Here is a 25,308-nt window from a genome sequence, read left to right as displayed (position 1 = left end):
GTGTGATTTCATTGTGGCCGCACTGAATAGAAAACTCATGACAACTGACTTAATATTTAACAGTTTATTATCATTGTGACGACACAAACAATCATAATTTGCAGTTTTGGAACTTTGGCCTTCGACTATCTGTCCTTTGGGGGATTCTTCTTTATGCGTCTCATGTGATACCTGTGAACAGTGAAACAGAAGGAAATTCATTTTGATCAATATCTACAGAGGGATTTTTGATGGGCTGACATTTTTTCTCTCAGCTCTAACAGTCTGCTTCAAAATTATGTACGTACTGCAGGGACACACCTGCATGGTGCTGTGGAAGAATAAAATAAAAAAAGATGACAAGAAGGGACCAAGTGTCCTTATCAAAGAGACAGATATAGTCCCAATAAAACACCACTACATCCATACTAGGCATGACGTTTACATGTGAAACAGCTTATTCTAATCTGATTTTAAAAAAGCATGTGGGATTGGTCAGTGGAGCCAGTGGTGCTAAATGAGAGGCTGTTTGTTATTCTTCTTTCAGCAGGTTATTTTGCCATGAGAATAACCTGCTCAAAGATCCTGTGGATTATCAAGAGGGAAAATTCAATACTTAGGAGAAAAAAATAACCCACTTCTTCTCCTTGCAAAGTTTGATTTGAACAAGGGAGCTCACAGACCTCTCATTTCAAACCTCCACCTTGTCAGTGAAGAGATCAGGTGTCAGCTATAACTACGATGGCCACATACGCTCCATGTTTTTCTTCAGTCTTTCTGGCACCTTTTGAACAACACATCTCATCTTCTACTGCAGCTGAATCAACTGGTCACCTCAACTCAAAAGATGCAACAGCAATTCATTTGTAATGAGAGAATAAGGCTGTAGATACATACACATGAAATCATAGAGAAAAATGTCCTGACGAGTCTCTGCATGATAAAGCGAGCGTTTGTACCAACAGTGGTGTCAAAGGCTTCTGCCAACGCTGTGTGTTACTTGTGTACTTACTGTCCTCTTGGATACCACCGGTGTTTGGTGGTGAAAAACATCTTGCTCAACTCCTCTATAGTCGGCCCCTCTTTGTCCTTGAGTATCTCCTTGCTGAGGTGGGCCTTTAAAACCTGGTCGTGGGACTCAACCTGGTTGGTCATGGGGTCTGGACGTTCTATAGGCTGCAAAGATTTACTGTCATGAACAGCTCTTACAAATTTTATCATATGTTAATTTCCAGCAGTCCTGCAACAATTCCCATCATCTTTTTGTGCTGATAACTGATAAATTTCTAACTAAAGAACATCTGTGACAGCAGTATGAAGTCATGTTTACAGTATTTAAATTTTATTTGCAGTTCTTCACAGCTTCACTCTGTGCCAAAAGCCTTGCAAGTGTTCTTAAATAAAGAAGAAAGACTAAAAGCTCACATAACACATCTTCAAGAACAGGTCTTTATCACAGCATACAGATCTTTCAGGACAGAGGTATGCACATGAGCTGCAGAGGGCAGAGAATCTGCAGGGAGCCTCCAATTTCTCTATAAGGCCAAATCAGTGACATTATGGGATACAGATTGCGTCATTCTAAAAAGCACTCTCTTACCTGGGTAAGCTCATAGGGAATGTCGACAGCGGGATGGTAGCACACTATGGTTTTCCCATCTGAAGTCACACCGATATCCACATTACTAAATCCAAGAAATTAGAAGGTTATTGTCCTGAATTCAACAGCATCTTTATAACAAATTAATATTTAATACTTCAGCGAGTAAGCTGCTTTACTACAGACCAAACCATACGGTCAGAAATGTAAGAAACGTCATGATAATAACTAGCTTTGAAAGGTCAATGTTTGGTTTGTCTGTTCTGGGCTACTGTAGAAACGCAGTGGTGCAGCATGTTGGACTGCAGATATAAAGAGCTCATTCTACTAAAAAAAACACCACAATTCTTATTTTCAGGTGGCTATACACTGATGAAAACATACTTATGAACAGTATATTCTATTTGCCCCCGAAGCCAACAAACTGGATTTTTAACAGAACAACAGCAGCCGTACACACATGTAACATTGACTCATTAACAACTCTGGGTAATATTTTCACATAAATACTCCAAAACACTGGGAATTTCTTCTGCATTTATTTGGCTCACAATTAAGGTAATAATTAGGCAGTTTTACACAAACGGGCCCAGTATACAGGTAGCATCTGTAATTTACAAAACTGCCAATGTGTCAACAATTTCATTTACACAGAACAACCGAATGTGTCCTATGAAATAGTGAGAACTTTTTTCGCATTTTGAAATCAAACTTCACATACCTGTTTAGGCCATCAAGTGAAGGACCACTGATACTGGACTTCTGTCGCAATGGCACCAAACATGCTGCAGCATAAAAGCAAACAGGTGAGACACACTCACTTGCTTAATTAACAGGGGAAAAAATCGTCGTCACATTTGAAAGCATAATTCCACTGCAGATGACCGAGTTATTCATATGGTCATAGAAAGTCAATTCTGGATTTGACGTCCCTCCAAGAAGACCTGAAGGCAGGGCCATCAAAGTCTGACAGCCACAAACAAATCAACATGGAGGGATGTCCATTCATAGACCAGGATACTAAAACCTGCTGTGTCCAATGTGGTGCCAATGTTTCTGTACTGTAAATGCGCATAATCCTATCGATTAGTTCAAAGGAAACACGATTCTGACAATGGAAACACAATTAATGCTAGACAAAATCCAAACGTTTACCAGCTAGCTAACCATAACACTGTCAAGGTTAGCCGCTGTTAGCTTTTACTCCTGCCGTCGTTGCGTTAACGGTTAAAAACTAACATGACCTCAAACAAATACTTTGTTAAATTTAACAACAAAACAACTCACTTTGAGCACCTCGCAATGTTGTGCCGTTAGAAAGTCGCCTTAGGAGACTGTGTAGCTTGCATAAATGACCCGACGCCATGCTCAGTTAAATTCGCTTGTGCATCAGTATAATAGTTCCGACTGAGTACTCAGACTCTGTCACTGAGACAGCTTTTGTTCCACTTTTCAAATGACCGGCACAGACCAATCCCGAAAAGAAAATCCAGCCCTTTCCCTAATCCTACCATTTGACATTACTGTCAGACCACTTCTTGTTCATCTTATTTATTAAGTCATGGCTCCACTGAAATGGCTTTCAATTTATTTAATGTGTTTTAACACTCTGCCCAAGGGACAATCTTAAATTAAATGGCAATATGTGTGTATATACTTATTTAATACATGAACCATCAACTATATTGATTCAGTCCGTTTTTTATGGTTATAAAAGCATTTGAATATGATTCAGATGTTTAAAATTCCACCACAAATTAAAGAACTTACAAGGAGAACAGATAATCTGCAGCACTCTCTCCTCAGGGCAGCTTTGATCATAAATTTGACCTCATGTTTGATCCATTTTGGACAGAATTATCATGTACCTTGTGTGTGCATCATCTAAGGGCAGCAAATTCCAAATAACAGAAGGTTTACACATTTTATAAACTGTTCATTTATTGAATATACAGCATTTTAAAGTGTCTATCAATTTCCAAAATTTTACCATAACCCAGGTAAGTAAAATCACAATGAAAATGACACATTTTCATGTGAAAATAGGCTTAGTAGCATGTTACATTTGTAAATGTATAGTAAAGGGGAAACTGAAAGAGATCTCAAAGTCTCAAACAAAGCAATTCAAATATTTGAATCACTACTTCTCCATGAAAATAAAAAAGTAATTCATGGAAATATTCACTCATATGAATATAACAAAGACGTTCTTGTCTTTTTAACACATCTTTGTGTGAACAAAGCCACTGTAATCTGTGCTGAGAGACAAGATGAACAAGTTTTTCAGGTGTTTTCGGTCCAGTTTGCATTCTGGCCAACCTTTCAAACCCTTCATGAATGCAGCTTCATTTATTCCAGTCCTCTCCGCTATAAAGTGCTGCACTACAGAAGATCACAGCAACAAGCGGAGCAGCTTGATACGTTTCCAGGGATGCTCGGTTTATTCATGTTTATAGGTTGGTATCCAGAGCGTCACTAGGAGACGTCCATCTCTGCCGTGGCTGCAGTGCTGGATGCCTGTGATCCCGTGTTCACCACCAGACGCTCACGGCTGCCAAATACCTCTGTAACTAAAGGCAAACAATCACAATAACAAGTCAGCATTATCGGTTTACCGCCTGATTTCATACATAAAGGTCAGGCTCTGCCTATTGCCTAATCATTTCACAGGAAATACATCTGACAGATCAACAAGTTAAACTAGAAATTTTAAAATGATTTAAATAAATAGAAAAAAATGTTTCATCAAAAGAACAAAGTAAAGAGTGAACTATACCTGCTGCAACATCACTTATATCCCACACCCGCAGGCCATCCTTCTGTCCCCCAAAGGCGTAGACAAAGGGCAGATCAGGGCAACATGAAGCACAGAACAGCACACCCTGTTCAAAGGTGGAGAAGTAAGTTGCTAAAACTCATAACAAACACAGACTTCAGGACTTTGACTCTGCAAAATACCTCAAGAGTGAACTGCAACCCTTCAGTGACAAAGGGTGAAATGATCTGACATCTACATGCTGTATATCTGAGTTCTTACCATTTTCATATCCCGTGAGTGCACCAGGTTGGGTTTGTTGCCCAAAATGTCCCAAATCTTAACGTGTTTGTCAGCTGATGCGGTGACCAGGCATCCTTTAATTTGACTGCTCAGGTCCAAACCTGCAGAAATGTAGGAGAAGTTTTCGTTGTGAGGTCAGAGAGCCTTTAAAAGACTTTGGGCCCACCATGAAGTCAGCCGGAAACCAAAACCTTTTTGGTTTCACAGGCGATTTCTCCATCCTGTCATCCATTTTTTTCCACGCCTGCGTATTCTTCATGGCCCCAGGGTTTCCGGAGCACATCCCAGCATGTACTTTGTGAGAGACAAGGTTCACTTCCTTCACAGAGCTAGAATACCTAAAACGGACATTCACAATACGCCTACATGCAAATCATGTGGTGGAAAGCATGGAAGAAGAAAGGCCTTACTTACTGCTTTCTCACTGGACTCATCACAATAAAAATAAAATAAAGCAGCCACAAGTTTTCCCACATTTCTCTGGTATGTGCCAACAATGTTCACCCATGCTTTCATCCCTCCTACGTGACCAACATGACCAACAGTCTCACCACACAGTGCAGAGGAACAAGTGCCAAATCATTTGTGCATGAGCACACACTTTTTTTGGATGATGGGCTGATTTTCTCCTTTGTTTACGTGCACACACACATGTCTGCATGCTTCTACCTACCTGACACTTCTTCATCATGAGCCCTCAGCGTGAAAACAGGTTTATCTGAGCGTGCGTCCAGACAGTAGACAAATCCATCCTCTGTGCTGGCCTGAAAAACAACCACAACCCCGAGTTAACCACCGAGCTGGAGAAAGAAACAACAGAAGAGGGATAAACAAGGATTGTTGCGCAATCACAATTAGCATACACACCAGCTGCGTTTGTAACGAATGTCACGATTTCCCAGCGTTAAAGTTTGAACAGGAATGTGATTGGTGGCTTCAGTGTGTTTGGGCTTTAACTTTTGAATGATTGAATGAGGTTCTCGATGGATTATATTAATATTAAGGCACAGATGAGACTGATATTGTTAATTCTGCCACTAATGTGGGTTTGGGGAGAGCCTGGTTGTTGCAAGCAGGTTTTATATCTGTAACAGTCACTTGTTGAGAGATAACTGCACTCTTTGTTTGTAACCCTGAGGAAAACAGCTGATCACCCTCGCTGAATTATCTCTTAGACTTTGAGCCCCTACCAGGAAGTTGTACGGTGAAAAGTGGTTCCAGACCAGACGCTCCACTTGACCACTAAACCTCCAGGTTCGATAGCTGTTGTCAGGACTGCGGCAGTCGTACAGGACGGCTGTCCTGAAAAGAGAAAATGTTCGTCTCAAACTCACTTCACAAAGCCTTCTGTTTCTCCTCCGCCCGTAAACTAATAACGAAACCAGATTACACATACTTGTCATATGATCCTGATATCAGAGTCTGTGCCTCAAACGGATGGAATGATAAAGTCTGAACCTGAAAGAGAAAAGATTTTGTTTTCCAGAAGCTGAAGCCTGCAAATTCTGAGGATGCAATAATAAAAATATACACCATGTATTTTTCTCACTGAATACCTTATCTGTGTGCCTGTGCAGAGTGGTGGCTGGTTTGCCTTGAGCGAGATCCCACAAGATCACTGTGTCATCTGCTGATCCACTGGCCAACACATTTCTAATGAAGAGAAAGTGGATTTGTTTCATGGTAAAAGAATGAATCTGAGTACACACAGACAAAATGTACATTTGAGAAGCATTCGGTGCATTTTTGGATGACCCTTTTCCAGCACTACATTATATAGAAACATATCAATGAATGCTCCGATGCCTAAAATACTGACCTGAGCAGTTTGTTCCAGGATAAATCCAGCACTGCATCTGTGTGCCCCTCGACAGGCTCTGCTGCTGCTGCCCCCTGGCATCAATGAGAACAGGCAGAAATGAGATAATGATATCTAACAAAGCAGGAAAGTTCATACTTCTTAAAAGGGAAAAAAGCATAAAAATAATTCAATTTCCAGTAATTTCCACGATCAAGCCGACAAACCATTGCAAAAATACGGAGAACAGAAGAAGAACAGGCTCATACCTTCTTCTTGCTCTTCTTTTTCTTCTTTGAGGCCTTTTTGCTCCCCAGGGAGAAGACTGGCTCTAAACAGTCCACCACATCCAGGTCCCACACATCTATCTGAGGGGTCATGTTGCCCACTGCTGCATAGTTAGCTGGAGAAGAGAGACCAGGGCAGGTAAGCACAGTGGCATGTGCACATTAACCAGACACAATTAGGTATTTATTAAGGTTTGGGTTAGTTTAAGGTTAAATATAATGCTGGGAACTACTCATTACTGTTATTTTCAGGCTTAACTGTGGAATCATAAAAGTTCATACACGTTGAGGCCTGGTTTGTCAGAGCAAGGCAACATTTTCTTACCAGCTCCTTCTCCAGGGTTGGGGTCAAAGTTTAGCCACTCCACACACAGCGGATAAGCTGGCAGCAGAATATCATGATGAACGTACAGCGATTCCTCCTCGGAGTTATAAACTGGAAAGCAAGAGATAAACTGTTATTATTTATCTGACATTCTAAGCTAGAACGGCAGTAGCCAAACAACAAGATGTTTTTCTGTGTCCTCAGAATACTTGCTATCATCTCATCGCGTCACATGTAAAGATATCTACCATGAATGTCTAAATTGCAGCAGTCCTTGTCTGCCCGTCCTGTCAGGATGAGGTTGTCACTGGGTTTGATCTGGAAGTCTTCTCGTTCGTACTGGTCCTAGAGGGAAGAGCAAAGCTAAAAGTCAACATCAGAGCTAAAATATTATGTCTTTTCAAAGGTTTAATAACATTCCTGCACTGGAAAACAAACTTGTACTTCTAGTTTATTGTAGTTTTCACAGCTATACATTCGTGGTCATTGGTGGTGAATCTTCATGCACGTGGTCATTGAGGGCACTCACTGTGTCCTTGATGGTGATGTAAGGATCCTCCTCATTAGAGCTGAACACTGTGAGCCCAGCCAGACTGTCGCCGAGATTAGCCGTCACTAAATTGAAGACAAACAGTAGATACAGGGTCAGTCTGAACAAGACTTCCAGCTACATTTAAACAGACACAAGCAAAGTGTTGAGAAACAATTAACAGAGAGCATACAGTGTAAATACAGTAAACACCCCCTAACCTGCATCCTCTTCGTCATATTTATCCAGGCCGTACTCTGCAAGTTCATCATCTTCCCCCTTTTCTTCTTCATTCCCATCCTTCGGAGTTTCAGCAATGTCCGCTGTATTCTGTTCAGAAGCAATACCTTCATCCTCCTCTTCTTCATCCTCAACTGCTAGTTCCCTGATTTAGTAGGGTGGATAAAAACAAAACAAATGAACATGAAACCAGCTTCAGATGTTTGGCTGTTTGGGGGAAGCACAGTAACATCTGATTCTTATTCAGCTCCCACGAACTAGCAATGCATTACACTACATTTGAACACTTTAAGGCACCAAGCGAGAAAACAGGCACAGACTGCAGTGATGGCATCCCAACATACCCAAGCTCCTCTTTGGCTTCAGTAATGATGCGCTGTAGCTCCTCTTGGCTCAACTCAACCTGAAATGGCGTTAAAAAAGTGTCTTAAACAAACTGATAAACTCAGTAAATACAAACAAACAAAAAAGTGAGTCAATGTGCTAGAAACGTCTCGCTTTTTATTGGCATTTTTTGGCTGAATCTTTGAACACAGTAATTATAAAAATGGAAACCGCGTATTAGATAACTGAATTAAGAAAAATGAGACTTTTCTTTCGAAATTTTCAATTATAGTAAAGGGTACAATTATCTTAATGCTAAGATATTTTTAAACAGTCAAATCAAAAGATATTAAGCTAGCTGTTACCACACAAGATGTGTTCCATTATATCACACGACAGTCTTTGTGTTTGCAGTATAAGGTAAAACTTTAACTGTAAAACCACCTACAAATGTAAATGAAAGCCTGAGAGCTTAGAAATTTGGTCGTTTTAATTGGTGTAGTAGCACAGTGTCCTAGCATGTTGACAGCTTGGGCTAACGTTAGCTAGCCCGACATGTTAGCTACTTACTTTGTCCGGGGTTTCCTTGGCAACGCCTCTTCCGACCCATCCGACACAAGTGATCTGGGAGCTCATTCTGGAGCAACAGTGTAGTTTATCGATCAATTACAATGGAATCTACAGACGTGTACTTGTCCACACTGCTCCAGGCATGCACACAGCGGGAGTGCATGTGAGTTAACACGGGTCCTGTGTCGCATGTAAATGGCGTCAGGAGAGCGTTGAAAAATTTGCCTGAACAAAAATGTGGCTGAGGCGTAAAACCACCCTCAAGCTGGAGCTTTATTCATCACAAAGGTCCAAAGATGCTTGAACTTCCATAGTATATACTGTATATGATGTAAATACACTGCATGCGCAAAATGAAACTCAGATGCACACTAAAATAAAGGTAAAAGTAAAGCAAAAAGTGCATCTGTGGGCAAATGATGTAAAAAAAAAAAAAAAAAAGCACACCTGACTATTATAAATAAATCTTTAAAATCAAGTGGAATGATTCTTGTGTTCTCTGTTTGAATATGTACATTTATTAAACAAAAACATTTATCATAACGCAGCTAAAACTCAGAGTCACACTTGAAATCGTTGCCACAGGTGTTTTAAGTCCAAAAGGTGTTTTAAGAGAAGGTTTCAAGCACATTTTGTCAGATGGGATATTCTTTCATGTTGTAACATTTCCAAACCAGGAAGGTGTGTTCAGGGGCTGCTCTGCTGGAAGAAATTGTTTATGCTGAATATAGACAGCAAGCTGTTGATGTAGGCCTCCATAGTGTTATTAGAGTAATCTCCGTATGGGTAGCACACAGAGAAAGACCAGCAGCAGACCGACCACGAAATCACACCACATGCAGTCTTGTAGGCTCTTTTTCATTGTGTGCTTTGTTTTTATTGTTTCTGGCATGTGCACCTGGACCAACCAGGTTGAGGCAACAGTCGCATACTTGCACAATGTACCTGGCAGGTAATGGAGATAACAGCATGACATCATGTGGTTTCTTGCAGGAGAGTCAACAACAAAGTCGGACCTGTACACATTAGTGTGATCCAAAGCAACAGCCCTGCAATAGATGCTATATTTGCCATTTTAATGTTTCTCTGGTTCTAGAGCTTCAGCATGACAGGACCAAGCCTGACTGATGTTATATCTGATTTTAGTGATGGGAGGGACAAACGTGTTGTGGCAGCTTCCTGTGAGATTGATATCTTCTCCTTTGGCAGAAGGGAACATCTTCAAAGACAAGCTGTTCTCTGGGTCTCTGTCTCTGGAAGCTCTGTTATTGTGTGGCAGATAAGGAAGGATTCGGGTGTCAGGAAAGGGCAGAAGTATGATTCAAATGTTTTTTAATGGCTGTATTTCTGTACAAACCCTGTTGTTGCTAAAAACCTGGCTTTTCCTATTCACACTTTTGAGACTGAAAATATTCAGATACAAAACTGAATTCAGATTTCTGTGTGCTAACAGAGTTAACCTTATGCTGCATGTACATGCTCACGTTCCCCTTCCTCCATTATGATGTACAGGATGTACAGTGAGAAGTGAGAAAGGCCTTCAGTGGTGTATTTATGCTGGGATCAAGAGCATCCTGGAGAGAAGACAAACATTAAAGCACCCACCCTTCATTGCTCTCCACACGATCGGACTTGTGACACTGGTAAGTATTAAAAAAAAGCCTTGCAGGCACGTTCCAGTTTACATTATTTCATATATTTATTTCATTTTATATCTTTTTACAATGTATTTATAGTGATTTATGTGCAGAGTAGCTGTTGTTGCAATAACTTTTTTAATCTTTTTCTCTAGAAAACAGAAACAGCTTGTTTTCTTGAATAAACAAGATAAAGATACAAATCTTTGGAAACCAAATGAGGTATTTTTATCATCTCAGCACACACAGCTGCTGTGGCCGTGGCTAATACAGCAGATGAAGTCATATCCTGACAGGCAGTGCTTACCCCTCCATGCACAGAAAAACACAGACACAGGATGCAGTAATGCTGTTTTTTCAACACATTACGGCGTTTTTAGTGCCTCTGTAATCGTGTGCTTCAGCTGCTTTTGGAAGTGGAATAAAAACCATCAGATTCATGATGAGACGAAGAGGAAAAAGTGAAAAGAGAAACTTAACATCCAACTGGAAATCTTGTGCTGACTTCCAGCGGTTCTCATTCTCACCTTTTTTAAAGACTCTGAAGAACAATAATTCATATAAAACAATTTATTTGTATAAAACAATAAGACAAGACAAATTCGCATCATGAGATATTGCTGGTACATGATACTGTTAAACATACATGGTGGTTATAGTACCACTGTTTAAATCAGGTGAGGCAACAGCTGAGGTATTGATCCAATATTTCAGCAATGACACAGAAAAGGCTGAATCACTGTATTGCCTACATCACAGGATATCACGCAGTCAAAATGTCATGCAGTGCAACGGTCATGGCACAGGACTACAACTCTGTAAGTGCAAAACAGTACAGCAGATGTGAGTATATGAATAAGGAAAAAGAGAATATACTCACATTGTCAGCTAAAACACTTCCAGGGCTGCGATTCATTCAAATACAAATATACGCTGCACTATACACTTTGTTGTCATGACGAAAGAGCATTCAGTTTCAAATCATTCTTGTGCTTTGTAAACTTGTATCCATTAAACTTTTACATGGCACCAGCCCCAGTTTTGAATTGTCAAATACATTCACTTCCTGGATTGGCCATATTGAAAGAAATAGAACTTTAGACCAGTTCAAAGGCTTACAGAGGTAAAGGTATTTGAGAAACATGAAGGCCTTGACCACACATATATTGATTTCCACGCAACACAAATTTCCCTCTGCGTTTGGGCCTCTCGTTCACACACAAACAATGTTTAAAATCACCAAAACTGTGATTATTTAAAAAATGCCTTTTTGAAGTGCAGATTTATCAAGATTCTGGTTTCTGTGCATATGAAACAAATGGGAATATATCTGAAACAACAATGGTGGACTTCTGATTTGTTTATATTTGGCTAGCACTGCTAGGCTGTTGCCAGAGAGGCGTAAAATAACTACAAATAAATAATTATTTGTATAATATGATATATTTATCGCCCCCTACTGGCCGACATGCTTGCTTGAGCATTTTGAATCATGTTGCATTCCTGTGTGCATGGAGATTTTTTTTTTTTAAACAGAGGGGGAAAAGTATGTATTTGAAAGAATATCTGTATAAAGGTGGTCAAGGCCTTAGTCAGTATATGTGGCTTTAAGCGAGTCCATGTCTATTGTAATTACTAGTATCTCATCACTTGTGTAACAGTTTGAGCTGTTTGGTGCATCACGACAGCTCTCAGAGGAACAGAGAGTTAAAAAAAAAGTCTAAATCAACAACATTGCATTTAAAAGTGGTGCAATTTGTGTATATAATAATACTGTTATTATTAATAAAAGAAGACCATCAGCGGCACTTGTTTGTTGCATGTGTGGTGAAAGCCCTGAGCCTCCAGCATGTAGCACAGTGGACGGAGTGAGACGCTGCAGTGCTGATATAGCCAATGACCAAACTAAAACTTACTGTACTCATAAAGCTGGAAGAAACACACACGGAAAAATCCCAACTCAAGGTCGACACACTAGCTTTTTCCACAGCTTTCAACCATGCCCGTACGGCAGCTCACGTCTTAGGCCGACACGGCTACACACTACAAATCTTAACTGAGTAAATTTCTCTCTGCTGATGAAGACCATGTGACGCTGCTGAAAGAAAAAGCCTGTGAGTGAACACTGAGATGGGACTGTTTTGTTTTTCATGCTTAATCCACCAAATGGTTGGTGGTATTTAGTGTGAGGCACTGATTTGAAAGAAAAGACACTGAGTGGTGATAGAGGACAGATGCACTGTTCTTTTTCCTTTTTCACTCTCTGGCCAAACGCAGCGAGTCCAGAAGGCAGGGGTGAAGACTGGACGACAGTGGTTTCTCCTTTCTTTGTCCAACAGCCTCGCAGGAAACTTCAGACATCTTTTTCTTACTGGTTGCTACACATCATTCAAAACAAAAGTCTATAACTTGTTTTGGGCCTTAACTCTGCCACTAGTTAACAAGGTTTTGGTCGCTATTTAAAGGAACATTTGATCTCTTTTTCCCTGCATTTTCCTCTACTCTGAGTAGTCAAGCTCCATCTCCTCCATTGCCAGAATCGCCTCGGTGTGTTTCATGGTCTCGTCGTTGACAGGTTTCAAACGCTTGGTCACCAGCTTGAGGTTGGTCTCGTGGAGGATCACCTGGGTCAGGTATTTCTCCCGTTTGATCTGTTCTTTGACGGCGTACGGCACGTCTGGGATCATGTAGGACAGGATGAACTTGGTAAGGTAAACAATGTGCTGTGGGGAGAAGAAGGAGGCGCCTCTGTGAGTATGTTTTAATAATTCAAGGGTTCATAATCACTTCCTGTTACTTTTCATACTCACCTCTACGACAATGATAAAAGCCATTTTGGCAGCGATCACATGCCAGTAGTAGACGTTGTACTGATACTGCCTGGCGTGCCCGGGAGGATACCGAAAATCTCGATACCTAAAGAAGAACATTTTTCCTTCAGAACAAACAAGACTTCCCACACAACTGTCATCTGCTTTTACGTCCATATATGATGAAGCTGTATTAAGTCCATGAGCTCCCATCACACCATTATTTCTTGTCATTTTTGCAATTTACATAAATAAAATTGAGCAACATTGTGTGAAAACCAGACAGCTGTTCTGCTAAAATGCAACATATGACTGTGAAACTGAAGAGCTTTGTCACTCCTGATATGTTTTGCATAAATGTAATGAATAATTAATCATGAATATTATCAATAATATCTTTTAAACTTTGTGCAATAGTTTTTCAAATGGAAGCTCACACAGATCGGTCGGTCTTCCTACCTGCAGGTGGTGATGTTGGAAAATTTACCCATTGGCCTGCTGCTTTCAGAGAAGTCGCTGGTGTTGAATATAGACAACGAGCTGTTGATGTAGCCCTCCATGGTGTTATTAGAGTAATCTCCATATGGGTACACAGAGAAAGACCAGTAGTAGACCAACCGTGGAATCATGTCTGATGTAAAAGCAATGATCATGGCCTGTTGAGACACCAGGACATCAAGTAAATGCAGCGACAGAGAGGTGAAGATTCAAATTCATTTTCAGTTTTGTGATTGTTGTATTTCACTGGACTGTTATGTTAAGAAGCTGGTAAAGAAACACTTTAAACAGAAGCATTGTTGTATTATACTGCACTAGAACTCAGTGTAAACAGTAACTTACATTTGTTGCCACGGCCAAGATAGCGATGCCTTGAAGAATGGGTTGCCAGGCTCCGATATCCTGCGCCTTCTCTGGCACGACGCGGCGAAACTGAGTGGTGATTTTCCAGGCATCAACCCGGATCTCAAACAGGTTGTTTACCAGAGCCAGGACCGGAGCCAGAGGGAAGGAAGCCACGAACAGGGTCACAAAGCCAAACTGGATGACTGTGAGACAAGATGCATGCATAACAAGAGAGGCGCTGTTGAGACCACCCAGGATTCAGATGCTCCAGGTATACATACACTTATTGTCTGTAAATTCCCTCATTAGTTACTTACTATCTGGAATTTCCTGTCGACACTCTCCATACTTTGAGAATACTGCATACTAAGTCATTTGTTAAAGGAATAGTTAATGTGTTCGCCTTCAGCGATGCATGCTCATGTTCTTGTTTTATTTGCCTTCTTGCTGAGAGACCATCACATCTGTGCGTTAAGCTCAGAACAGAGCCAGCAGCTGGTTAGTTTACCTTTGCATACAGACTGGAAACCCTGCTAGCTGTTTACCCCCTCAGTCTAAAAAACTCCTCTCTCAGTCTAAATACCTGCACCTATAAAGTGCACCAATTAACAAGCAATATCTGTTTTATTTAATCCATATACAAACAGAAATGTAAAAAAAAGTTGGAGTTTTATGTGCTGTAACAAATTTCTTGGCATAAAACAGATTTATTGTGTCAAGAAATAATTTGCTACTCCTCTAAAACCACAAACAGTTTTGCATTTTTGTTTGAATAATGCAACATATTAATGAGTGAGCTTCAGAGGTGCTGGCAGGGGTATTTAATAACTGTGAACAAACTAGCCTGCTAGCTGTTTCACCCTGCTAGTTAGTCTGAGCTAAGCTAACTGCCTCCTGACTGTAGCGCTGTACACAACAGAGGTGTTAATCTTCTCATCAACTCCTAAAATGTCAAAACTATTGCTTGAAACTCATCATTAAACCTCATTTGAATATCTGAATAAAATGTCAGGTCAAATATCTCAACCATTATTCACCATATTATACACTTCATACAACATATGAGGAGGCTACATCTGTTGGTTAGTTCAACTAAACATTACTGTATACAAGAAATAGTTTTTGTGGTGCATTTTGTTTTGTATTACGTCAAGTTTAAACTAAAGAACATTAAAGAAAATGAATACACACGTGTAATAGTGTTTGATGCATTTACATTCATTAAGGTTTCTATACCAAACATAATGTAAAATTATGGTCTTCTTGAAATGACAAGGTTTAGTATAATTACACTGAATAATTTAAGTGCATCCATACCAATCATAAATCGAAACATTGCAATGTTTGGCTGAATTATGAAAGCCAGAAGTGGCACAAGATCAAGAGCCAAAAGAGCCAGGACTTTTCTTTCCTCTCACCCATCTCAAGATATTCATAGAAGAGTCCGAGTTTGGAAACAGGCTGGAGCCGGTAGTCCTGTTCCCAGCGAGGAATCACCTTCTCTGAGGCCACACTGGTGCAGCGGAAAATGAAATTCTTCACCCACCTGTGGAGGTTTGGAAGAGACCATATACAGTAACAGTGACTCAGTAAGACAATAGAGAATCGATGCATGATAAGCTATCAGGCCTTCGGCTCTGACACCTGATGTAAGCTGCAAATTCACCGGCATCTATAAGCTGCCTCTTGTTTCACACACAAAAAAAATGTTACATTCTGACTTCTTACGGTAGCAAGACCTCTTGGATGTTGTTCCAGATGGCTTTTCCACCCATGATGACAGAGAGCTGAGTCGTCAACTCAATCAGACAACCACCAGGATCACACTGCAGGACATCGAGACGCAACGCAAGAGTCAAGAATGAGAAACAATTAGGTTCTACATGTAACAGCTGGGTGGACGAGCTGTACCTCCTCGTTACGGTACTTTCCCAGGAGATAGACAGGCTCTCCAGGATAGCCAACCACTTTCCCTTTGGCGAAGGCGATGTAGAAACAGGAGGAGTAATAGTTGACGAACTGAAAGAGGAACATCTTCAGAGTCAAGCTGTTCTCGTAGTCTGTCTTGGTCCGCGGGAGCTCTGTTATTGTGCGGCAGATAAGAAAGGATTCAGGAATAAACCACGTGCAAAGCCAGCACTGGGCAGAGGTATGATTCAAACTCACCAAAGTCGGTGATCCAGATGGCGACCCGCTCGTAGAGAATATTGAGGATCATGATTACAACGAAGCTGATGAGCGAGGCTGTGACAGACGTGGCCATCTGAGGCGTCACATACTCCTTTAAAGGTTCCAGCTCTTTCAGGTCCTGAGCTCTGAGTCGAGCTGAGAAGGCAAAAAATGCAGCCAGGCGGTAGACGATGATGGCCACAATGGACGCCAGGATCAACAGAATCTAAAGGACAAAATACAAGTGAAAAGATTAATTCTGTTTTGAAATTGGAAAATCACAAAGTTCATGTATTACACTTACATTAAAAATGAACAATTAGAAATTAAATAATTATAACAATGTAAGAGTCTTTTAGTCAGTGCACACCCTGTCAGCTACATGCTGACACATGTCATTTGTTTCCATGCAAATGTAATTTAACATATACGGAAGTTTTCAATAATAAATGTGTCATGAGTAAATGTTAATAAATTGTTAGAATTACAGATTGGGAAACAACAAAATACTAGCAAGAAAAACAATTGAAGAAAAAATGGCTTTTATTAACATTACCCAGAATAGGACGGTCCCAATTCCTAACGACACCCGAACACATCGTCCACAGGCTGTATAAGGCACTTTTTCTTTTACCTAAATCATAAACAACAAAAATATGGCAAGAAATAACTCATTTCTCTATCTTTAAATAGTATATTTCCAACAAAACTGAGAAAATCAGTTTGGGTCCTTTTTTACAACCCATCTTAAGTTTTTTCCTGTTCCGTTTGCATTAAAGATTAAACCAGTTTTCTGATTACGGAATAAAAGATTAGCTGGAAAAAAAAAGTCTGTATGTGAGTTACCCCTGTGATAGGGTTTTTCCTCTCATAGACACACTTGGCTTCATATTCTGGACGGGGCGGCTCTTCCTGCTCCAGAAACTCCACAGTGTCCCACTCGTACTCCAGCTCCGCCTGGTAGCGCTTCCAAAACTCCAGGAACAAAGTTACTACAGCCAGGAAGTGAACAGGAGCAGGAAAAAACAACAGGGGAGTAATAAGAAAGAAGGAAACAGCTTTGAAACAGTCTTCCTTCATATGCGTGTATGTACTGTTAATCATGCTAAAAAATCTATATTTTTAAATATAATATAAAAAAATATTAAAATTTGTTTAAGAATGCCAAAGATATTACGGAAAAAATAAATCTGATTAATATATATGCTCCAAATATTGATGACCCAAAGTTTTTTCATAATCTTTTTTTCACAATTTCATCTCTGTCTGGTAGCTATGTTGTAGCAGGGGACTTTAATTGCACATTGAATCCGGGGTTGGACAGAAGCTCAGGCATTGATACATCTCATTCTAAAAGCAGACAAACTATTCAGCATTTTATGGAGGAGCTTAATTTGATAGATATCTGGAGAGATATGAATCCCAAAGGCTTAAAATACTCTTGTTACTCAGGTACGCATAAATCATATTCGCGCATTGATTATTTTTTGGTCTCTGCCAACTTGAGACATAAAATAAAAGACTGCCACTATGACAGCATTTTAATTTCGGACCATGCACCAAATTCACTAATATATGAAGGTGTAAGGCTAAGGAGAGACCCCCCTAGGTGGAGATTTAAACAAAAATGGCTCCTAGACTCAGAATTTATATCTTTTATAGATAACCAAATCAATATCTTTTTTGAAATCAATACAGATGAAACATCATCCTCTTCAAGATGGGAAGCCTTTAAGGCCTACATAAGAGGCCAGATAATTAGTTTTACGAGCTATAAGACAAAACAAACATATCAGAAAACTAAAAAGTTGGAAGCAGAGATTGAATTGCTTGAGAGGGAATACTATCAAACATTATGTCCAAATATTCATCAGAAACTACTGCTAATAAGAACACAGTATAATGAACTCTCTGCCTCTAAAGCTGCTTCACATCTTTTGCGTCTTAAGCAGGCGTTTTATGACCAGGGGGAGAAGCCCGGCAAACTTTTAGCCTGGCGTCTTCGACAATTACAAAACGAGAAAAGTATTACCTCAGTTGAAACTAGTGATGGACAAATTATTGTTGACCCCCTAAAAATCAACGAAACTTTTAAGGCCTTTTTTGAAAAATTATACAGCTCAGACATAACACATGTGGGACAAGAACAAAATCTCTTCTTGGATACCCTCCAAATACCCAACATCTCAGAACTTATGAATACAGATCTGGGTGCAGCTATAACTAAGGAGGAAATATCTATAGCAATAGATCATTTGAAAACGGGCAAAACACCAGGCCCAGATGGGTTGCCGGCAGAAATTTATAAAAAATTTAAAGCTAAATTGCTGTCCCCGCTTTTCGATATGTTTTCGGAGTCATTTGAAAAAGGAACTCTCCCTGTTTCATTAAGAGGAGCTCTGATAACTTTACTACCTAAACCTGGTAAACCTTGCAACAGATGTGAAAATTTAAGACCAATAAGTCTTCTTAATGTAGATTTAAAGATACTTTGCAAAATTTTGGCTCGTAGGATGGAGAAAATATTACCTTATATAATCACCTGTGACCAGAATGGGTTTATTGTAGGTAGACAGGGATTTCATAATGTGAGACGAGTGTTGGATATTCTTTATAATCAGGAAGAAAAATTTGATACTGCTTTGCTATCATTGGATGCCGAAAAGGCCTTTGATAGAGTTGAGTGGCCCTACCTATTTGAAATATTAAACAGATTTGGTTGTGGGGATAATTTCTGTCGGTGGGTTAAACTTTTATACAATGAACCTTATGCTGAAATAATAACAAATGGAATCATATCTAAACCATTTAAAATAAAACGCGGATGTAGGCAGGGGTGCCCTTTGTCCCCCTTATTATTTATTCTAGCAATTGAACCATTTGCTATTGCAGTGCGGTCCCATAAAAACATAACTGGTTTGTCAGTTGGTCAACAGGAACACAGAATTGCATTATTTGCTGATGATGTCATTCTCTTCTTGAAAAAATTGAAAAATTCTATTCCAGCCCTGTTAGAGCTAATAAACACATTTGGAAAGATATCAGGGTATAAAGTGAACAAAGACAAATCTTCATTAATGTTACTTAACTCAGAAGAAAGAAATGGTGCCGGGGCTTCGTTCCAATTCAGAAAAGTAGATTGTTTTACATATTTGGGAATTAAGATTGTGCCGTGTATAAGAGATATTGTCGAGGTTAACTACAGCCCAATGGTAGATTCAATTACTTCCTCTATAGATAGATGGAACTCCCTGCCCTTATCGCTTATAGCAAGAATTAATGTTCTTAAATTAAATGTAATGCCAAAGCTTCTGTACTTGTTTCAGAACATCCCATTGCCACCTCCTGTTAATTTATTCCCACTTCTAAAGAAAATGTTTGTACGTTTTTTGTGGAATAATAGACGACCAAGGCTACGTTTATCACTTCTATACCTACCGTATGATAGAGGAGGCCTGAAGTGCCCCAATCCACTCTGGTATTATTGGGCAGCTCAGTTGAGGACTATGATGTTTTACTTTACAGATAAATCTCCCCCACCTTGGATGACTATGGAAAACTGCTCAATCCCTCTCCCTCTCCCTCAGTACATATACTCAGCAAATATCAAAATGTTGAAAAAAGAGACCAAAAACCCTATCGTCAAAAATATGATTATAATTTGGCATCAGATCAAGAAATACTTAGGGGAATCCTCCTCTCTGTCACACCTCAGCCCGATATGGGGTAACCATTTTTTCCCTCCAGGCAAAGCAGACCCTGGTTTTGGAAAGTGGGCTGAAAAAGGTTTAAAAACAATAGGGGACCTCATGGGATCAGAGGCTGGAATTTTGATGTCATTTGAGGAGTTGATTGCCAGGTATGACATTCCAAGCAAACATCAATTCAAATATCTACAGGTGAGAAACTTTATTAGATCCTCTCAAAATCAGTGTGTATCGATCCCCTCACTGTCCACTTTGGAAATCGAAATGAAAAAAGATTGCCTTGGAAAGGGAATTATCTCCAGACTGTATAACATGTTAGCAGGGGGATCTTCTGAATCTTCTTTACATAAACTTAACACCTGGAGGCAAGATTTGCAGGAGGACTTGTCCTCTGAGGATTGGGAGGAAGCGTGTGCTAAAGCACAAACACAAACTACCAATACACGCCTCAAAGTTCTACAATATAGCTGGTTAATGAGGACATACGTGACTCCAGAAAAGCTCAGTAAGTACAATAATGATATCCCGGACTTGTGCATCAGGTGCGGAGAGGAGAAGGGGACATTTTTTCACTGTGTTTGGGAATGCAGTAAAGTCCAACAGTTCTGGTTGGAGATTAAACAAGCCTTAAAGGGAATTTTAGGGATACAATTAGTCCTTGACCCTAAATTGTTTATCCTCGGTTTATATTCTGATAGACAGCATATTTCTAGAAAAATAATTACTGCCCTGGATTTATGTCTTCTGCTCGCAAAAAGAGTAATAGCAACCTCATGGAGAAGTACAAGTAAACCAAAATTCATTAACTGGATTAAAGAAATATCTACAACTTTACCGATGGAGAAGATTACTTACATTATAAAAGGGAAACGGTCACTATTTCAAAACATTTGGGGACCTTTTATTGAATACATGGAGAATGTGGATTTGAGTGTTATGGGGAGTGAGATGGAGGAGGAGGCGTAGTTATTGGTAGTCCTCTGCAGTGTCCTTTGCAATGTCCTAAAATAATACTCTTTTTTTTATTTTCTCCTTGCTCTTTTTTTCTTGTTTTGATATTCCACATCCTTATTATGGGTGAATTATATATTTGTGTTTAATCACACAGTATAAAACAGAGAAGCCTTTGTTTTGGGGTCATTGTTCTTGTAATCTTGTTTTTTTTGTTGTTGTTGATGTTTTTTATTTTCATGTTTGTATGTGAAAATGCTTTAAAATTCAATAAAAATAATGATGGAAAAAAAAAAAGAATGCCAAAGATGAGGATAAAACTTACCCCAGATTGACATGAAAACTGCAAACACCAGGGTTCCAAAGTTATCAAATATACAAAGTTTCTACGAAGATGAGACAAAAGAGAAACATAAGGGTCAAAATTGTCACAGTTATATCCTGCGTACATGCGAATCAGTTCGAAAAAGGACTGTCGCTGTGCTGCTGGGGATAACAGCAGCCATACACATTGAAATATGGAAAATCTGTAACTGTATTGTTTGCTGGTGCAGTAAGAACAACGTGAGGAGCTAAAATCTAAAAATGATCCTCGGAAATGAAAGAGAACACTTTTCACAGCGACCACTGTGGCCTCAAGTGACGCTTATGGAATAAAGTCAAATGCTAAAAGCTGCACAAGTTAAGAAAATCCCTAAGTCAGTGACCCGACTCAGTCATGTCTGCTATACATATGCTCTATCTGCCGACATTAGATAACATTCCCGATCCCGTCCAAATCAGGCTATAGCAGTAAAAAGCCTGAGGTGGCTGAAGCTGTGGTGTGTTTTACTACTCGTGAATTCAGCTTTTCATACACAAGGGAAAGAATGTGCTATTATCCTATAAAACTCACTTTTGAAGCCTCACAGGTGCTGTTCAACCTCCAGTACTTGCATTCCCTGTCACACTGTGGACACATCACGATTTTCCCTCCGATTTCAGGGTCGCACACCTCTTTGCTGCAGCATTTTAAACAGAGAACAGAGATTATTGGACAGGGGGAGCTATAAAATGGAGCAAAGATAAACAGTCAGATGGAAAAATAGGCTTAATGAGGATATTACTTCAACTTTACTAATACTAATTAATCTCCAAGCTTATCATTGAAACTTTTTCATTCAACATTACCTCCAGGTGCTGGTTTCTTGAGTGTTGTATCCATAAATGAAGCAACCCAGGCCCACAACAGCAGCCAGAGTGAGCATAACTGTGTAGAAACCCAACCAGGCAAAGTAAATGCCAATCTTCTCTCCATAATACTTCCTGAGGGGGAAAAAATGTGTCTCTACTGTTTATTTAGGAAATTAAACTCTGTGTGCAAGGAGAAACACATTCCAGATTTTGGTCCCGCTTGAGCACGCAGGAAGTGTAACTGCAGTCCAACACGGGACAAAAGACTTTTCAGTTTCAGCTTAATCGAAAGTTTGTCATGAAAAAGTGAGTTTAGTACTTCATAAACATAAAAAGATTGTGTTCACCTGATGAGGTCAAGTGGTTGCATCTTGTAGAAGCTTTTGGGATGAGCCCATTCCTGATAGAGCAGAAACCTCTCATTGGGGCAGCCCTCTTCTTTGGACTTGACGTTGAACCTGCACTGAAATAGTCAACATGGAAATGCTACAAAGGCAGTTTTCTGTATTTTTTATTTTTTTTTGGAAGTGTTAAATGGCATCACTTACGTCATGGAGCGGATACGCAGCTTTGTACACTCCACCATCCAGCAGTTTGGTGATGCCAAACTTCTTGATGTTCCCTCGTATGTCATACGGGGCACGGCTCAGGATGTAATATGCCTGGAGGAAGACGAGGTCTGATGTTTACAACCCTAGGGAACTCCTCAGATTAACCTCATCCTTCAACATAGAAATGAGACATGAAAAAAAGATGTGGGCCGCATCAACACGAGACAGCTTTACCATCCTGCTCCTCATGGATGGAGTGAAGAAGGCGTCTTTGTCCCTGACGTAGAAGAAGTCCAGACGGTCTTTCTCAAAGGGGGCGGTGAAGAACTCGGTCTCCTTGATCAGGTCCTTACTGGGGTAGAAGTGCTTGGTGATGAAGGAGAGGAAGCGCCACGGGGAGGGCCGGGAGGACAGGTCGTTGGGCTGGATGGGGAGCTTGATGTGCAGGACCTCGGCGTAGGTGCACAGCACGTCCCACGGCATGTGGACTTTCACGAACAGCAGTTTGTCATCGATTACCTGCCGCACGCAGACATGTGAGATTGTGTTGAAATACGAGATAAAGCAAGAGAAACCTTCAAAGAGTGCAGTCTACTTACAGATTGTGTTGCCTCCAGCTCCATTCCCATCTTCATCAGGCTGGCCTCAAAATACTCTCGCCGTCTCTTCAGAGAAGAACAGAAAAAGAGTTCAATGAGCTTCTGGTTGTAAAGTTCACCACTGCCCTCTGGCCATTATGATTCCACGTCTATAGCAGATTTACTGATGTTCCATGAATGTGTCAAACCTGCAGTGTAAATACTGAGAGCACAGATTTAGCACTATTTAATTAATCTAACTTTATTAAAAAGGAGACAGAATCACACACATCTAATGCCAAGATGCCAGTCCAGGATTGCTTCTGTTGAGGTATTTCATGTAAAGAATTTGCATATTTTGCCTCTACATTATCATCTTGATAACCTTTAGGTCATATCAGTTTTATTTATATAGCCCAGTATCACAAATTTGCCGGCTTCACAGTCTGTGACACAACAACAGTTTTGTGTTAAGATGACCTTTAATGATGTTTATTTAAAACATACTCTGGAGTTGGGAGCTCCGGTCTGGTATCTGGACATGTTCCAGTTGCATAACATAAGCATTATTTACACTACACATAGTGTCAAAGCAAGACAATACTGCGAGCAAGTCAGGGCAGGATCTTGTTGTCACCAGATATGGTGCTATAGTGAACTGAATGCTGGATACACAGCTTTTCCACAAGCCAAAAAACACATGACAAAAGCACTGAATTAGCATAGCAAACTGTGGAACATATTCAAATAATAGAGAGAGCAGCTCAGCAAAATGCCCAGGAACAACGAATAAAACTATTAAATATTCTTGTTCCAACTACATCACAAATAAACGGGAAAAAGAAGGACATTTATTTATTTCATCTGAAAGCTGGGAAAAGATCTACAAATTACAATGGACGACCTCAAGTTCCAACACATGGAGGGAATTTTGTTGGAAGAACGTTCGATTTTTTGTAACTCCTGCCCAGAAAAAACATCAGGGTAGTGGAGGCACCTGCAGGAAACTCTGTGGGACAAATAATGCAAATCACTACCATATTTTCTGGGACTGTCCAGTGATCAAATCATTCTGGGAGCAGCTGAGTGAACATATAAATAATATTTTTACTAAGAAAAGCCCATATAAATTTGAAGCCCTGTACTTAGGAGACATTTCAGTTGAAAGCTGGACCCTGAAAGACAACAAACTGCTGTTAATGCTTTTGGCAGCAGGCAAAAAGACGATCACTAGAAACTGGTTAAAGCCCGAAGCACCTACAATTGAAGAATGGACCAATATTGTACAGGATATTTACACTTTGGAGAAGTTGACATTCACCCTCAAAAGCCAAAGGGAATCTTTTTTCAAGATCTGGTCAAAATGGACAGACTATGTAAAACCCGTAATCTCTGTGAATTGAATTTGATTGTCATATGAAAGGTTGTCATGCCATACATTCCTGTTTTGGTTTGTGTAAACATACACAATTTAATTTGTTATTTTTCTTTTCCTGATGTGAAAAATTGGAGGGATTCCCCCACTCCTGCCCACATGTTATATTTGTTCTGTTATGTCACTAAAAACCTGGATTAGCATTTAACAGCTTTACAACTCTGATGTGGACATTGAATTGTATCCAAAAGTGAAGTTCTGTACCATCTGCTTTATCAAATAAATAATAATTGAAAAAAAAATCTTGTTCCGACTGCTTTCAGGATTTTGGATTAGTTTATTTTCTAATTTATTAGTCATCCAAGTCAAGTTTTGTACATACATACATACATATATATACATATATCATGTCAGCCCCATTCTATGGAAGACCTCTAAAGGAACAGCAAAGGTCAAACACCTTTACTGTTTGTTTTGGCCAAACCTAATTTCACGACACACACAGAATACAATAAGGGCCTGAAAAAAGATCAACAAACATCAATCAAATCAAATATTTAAATGTCAGCTTAGCACCATCTCAAACTACTAACTTACACTCTCTGAAGTGAACCACGCCCTGCCAGCAGTCAGAGTCAGAGCAGAACGAGGTTTTGCAACTCGTGTTTGACCCACGGTTGGTTCTGGAAAAACAAAGTCAAGGGAGGGGCCTGTGGAGACTGTTGCATCTCTCATCCCTAACTGGGCTGAGTTTGTTTTGGGATGATTATGAATGAGGAATTGCCTCAGTCCTGGTGGATCTGT

The 25,308-nt window shown here is 39.9% G+C and overlaps 3 protein-coding genes across 3 annotated transcripts in view; all 3 read right to left on the bottom strand.

Annotated features, from left to right (window-relative positions):
- Positions 1 to 49: 49 nt before the first annotated feature.
- On the bottom strand, positions 50 to 2,972 carry mrpl42 (mitochondrial ribosomal protein L42). Its single transcript, XM_041964266.1, has 5 exons — positions 2,867 to 2,972; positions 2,301 to 2,364; positions 1,580 to 1,664; positions 992 to 1,155; positions 50 to 171 (listed from the first exon to the last, which is right to left on the bottom strand). The coding sequence occupies exons 1-5, from the start codon at positions 2,943 to 2,945 to the stop codon at positions 126 to 128; spliced, it is 438 nt and encodes a 145-aa protein (XP_041820200.1). The 5' UTR covers positions 2,946 to 2,972; the 3' UTR covers positions 50 to 125.
- Positions 2,973 to 3,512: 540 nt separating this feature from the next.
- On the bottom strand, positions 3,513 to 8,860 carry pwp1 (PWP1 homolog, endonuclein). Its single transcript, XM_041964087.1, has 15 exons — positions 8,711 to 8,860; positions 8,161 to 8,219; positions 7,798 to 7,961; positions 7,577 to 7,662; positions 7,296 to 7,392; positions 7,048 to 7,158; positions 6,705 to 6,838; positions 6,457 to 6,530; positions 6,194 to 6,290; positions 6,034 to 6,095; positions 5,828 to 5,939; positions 5,311 to 5,401; positions 4,617 to 4,738; positions 4,356 to 4,461; positions 3,513 to 4,149 (listed from the first exon to the last, which is right to left on the bottom strand). The coding sequence occupies exons 1-15, from the start codon at positions 8,774 to 8,776 to the stop codon at positions 4,055 to 4,057; spliced, it is 1,476 nt and encodes a 491-aa protein (XP_041820021.1). The 5' UTR covers positions 8,777 to 8,860; the 3' UTR covers positions 3,513 to 4,054.
- A 2,042-nt stretch (positions 8,861 to 10,902) lies between these two features.
- The window catches only part of ano6 (anoctamin 6), a 21,319-nt gene continuing 6,913 nt past the window's right edge, over positions 10,903 to 25,308 (bottom strand). The window contains exons 4-20 of the mRNA XM_041964067.1: positions 23,151 to 23,216; positions 22,786 to 23,070; positions 22,549 to 22,662; positions 22,348 to 22,463; positions 21,998 to 22,132; positions 21,723 to 21,828; positions 21,153 to 21,213; positions 17,016 to 17,161; positions 16,726 to 16,803; positions 16,167 to 16,395; positions 15,912 to 16,081; positions 15,729 to 15,826; positions 15,419 to 15,546; positions 13,998 to 14,203; positions 13,617 to 13,813; positions 13,158 to 13,263; positions 10,903 to 13,070 (exon numbers count right to left, since the gene is read on the bottom strand). Coding sequence (XP_041820001.1) covers positions 12,846 to 13,070; positions 13,158 to 13,263; positions 13,617 to 13,813; positions 13,998 to 14,203; positions 15,419 to 15,546; positions 15,729 to 15,826; positions 15,912 to 16,081; positions 16,167 to 16,395; positions 16,726 to 16,803; positions 17,016 to 17,161; positions 21,153 to 21,213; positions 21,723 to 21,828; positions 21,998 to 22,132; positions 22,348 to 22,463; positions 22,549 to 22,662; positions 22,786 to 23,070; positions 23,151 to 23,216 — 2,466 coding nt within the window. The 3' untranslated portion in view covers positions 10,903 to 12,845. The remainder of the gene's footprint in view (positions 13,071 to 13,157; positions 13,264 to 13,616; positions 13,814 to 13,997; positions 14,204 to 15,418; positions 15,547 to 15,728; positions 15,827 to 15,911; positions 16,082 to 16,166; positions 16,396 to 16,725; positions 16,804 to 17,015; positions 17,162 to 21,152; positions 21,214 to 21,722; positions 21,829 to 21,997; positions 22,133 to 22,347; positions 22,464 to 22,548; positions 22,663 to 22,785; positions 23,071 to 23,150; positions 23,217 to 25,308) is intronic.

Source organism: Chelmon rostratus, chromosome 22, assembly GCF_017976325.1.
Source record: "Chelmon rostratus isolate fCheRos1 chromosome 22, fCheRos1.pri, whole genome shotgun sequence".
Taxonomy (NCBI): Eukaryota; Metazoa; Chordata; class Actinopteri; order Chaetodontiformes; family Chaetodontidae; genus Chelmon; species Chelmon rostratus.
Note: the sequence above shows the minus strand (reverse complement) of the source record. Positions and strands in the feature narration are given on the sequence as shown.

Bases quoted from the DNA above. Each gene is read 5' to 3' on its own strand.
- pwp1 (XM_041964087.1), bottom strand. From the start codon at position 8,776: ATGAGCTCCCAGATCACTTGTGTCGGATGGGTCGGAAGAGGCGTTGCC. The intron at 5,402-5,827 runs GTAGGGGCTCAA...GTTGTTTTTCAG, and splicing joins TTTCACCGTACAACTTCCTG to GCCAGCACAGAGGATGGATT. The intron at 4,150-4,355 runs GTATAGTTCACT...GTTTGCCTTTAG, and splicing joins TATAAGTGATGTTGCAGCAG to TTACAGAGGTATTTGGCAGC.
- mrpl42 (XM_041964266.1), bottom strand. From the start codon at position 2,945: ATGGCGTCGGGTCATTTATGCAAGCTACACAGTCTCCTAAGGCGACTT. The intron at 2,365-2,866 runs GTGAGTTGTTTT...TTTATGCTGCAG, and splicing joins AACATTGCGAGGTGCTCAAA to CATGTTTGGTGCCATTGCGA. The intron at 172-991 runs GTAAGTACACAA...CACTGTTCACAG, and splicing joins CGGTGGTATCCAAGAGGACA to GTATCACATGAGACGCATAA.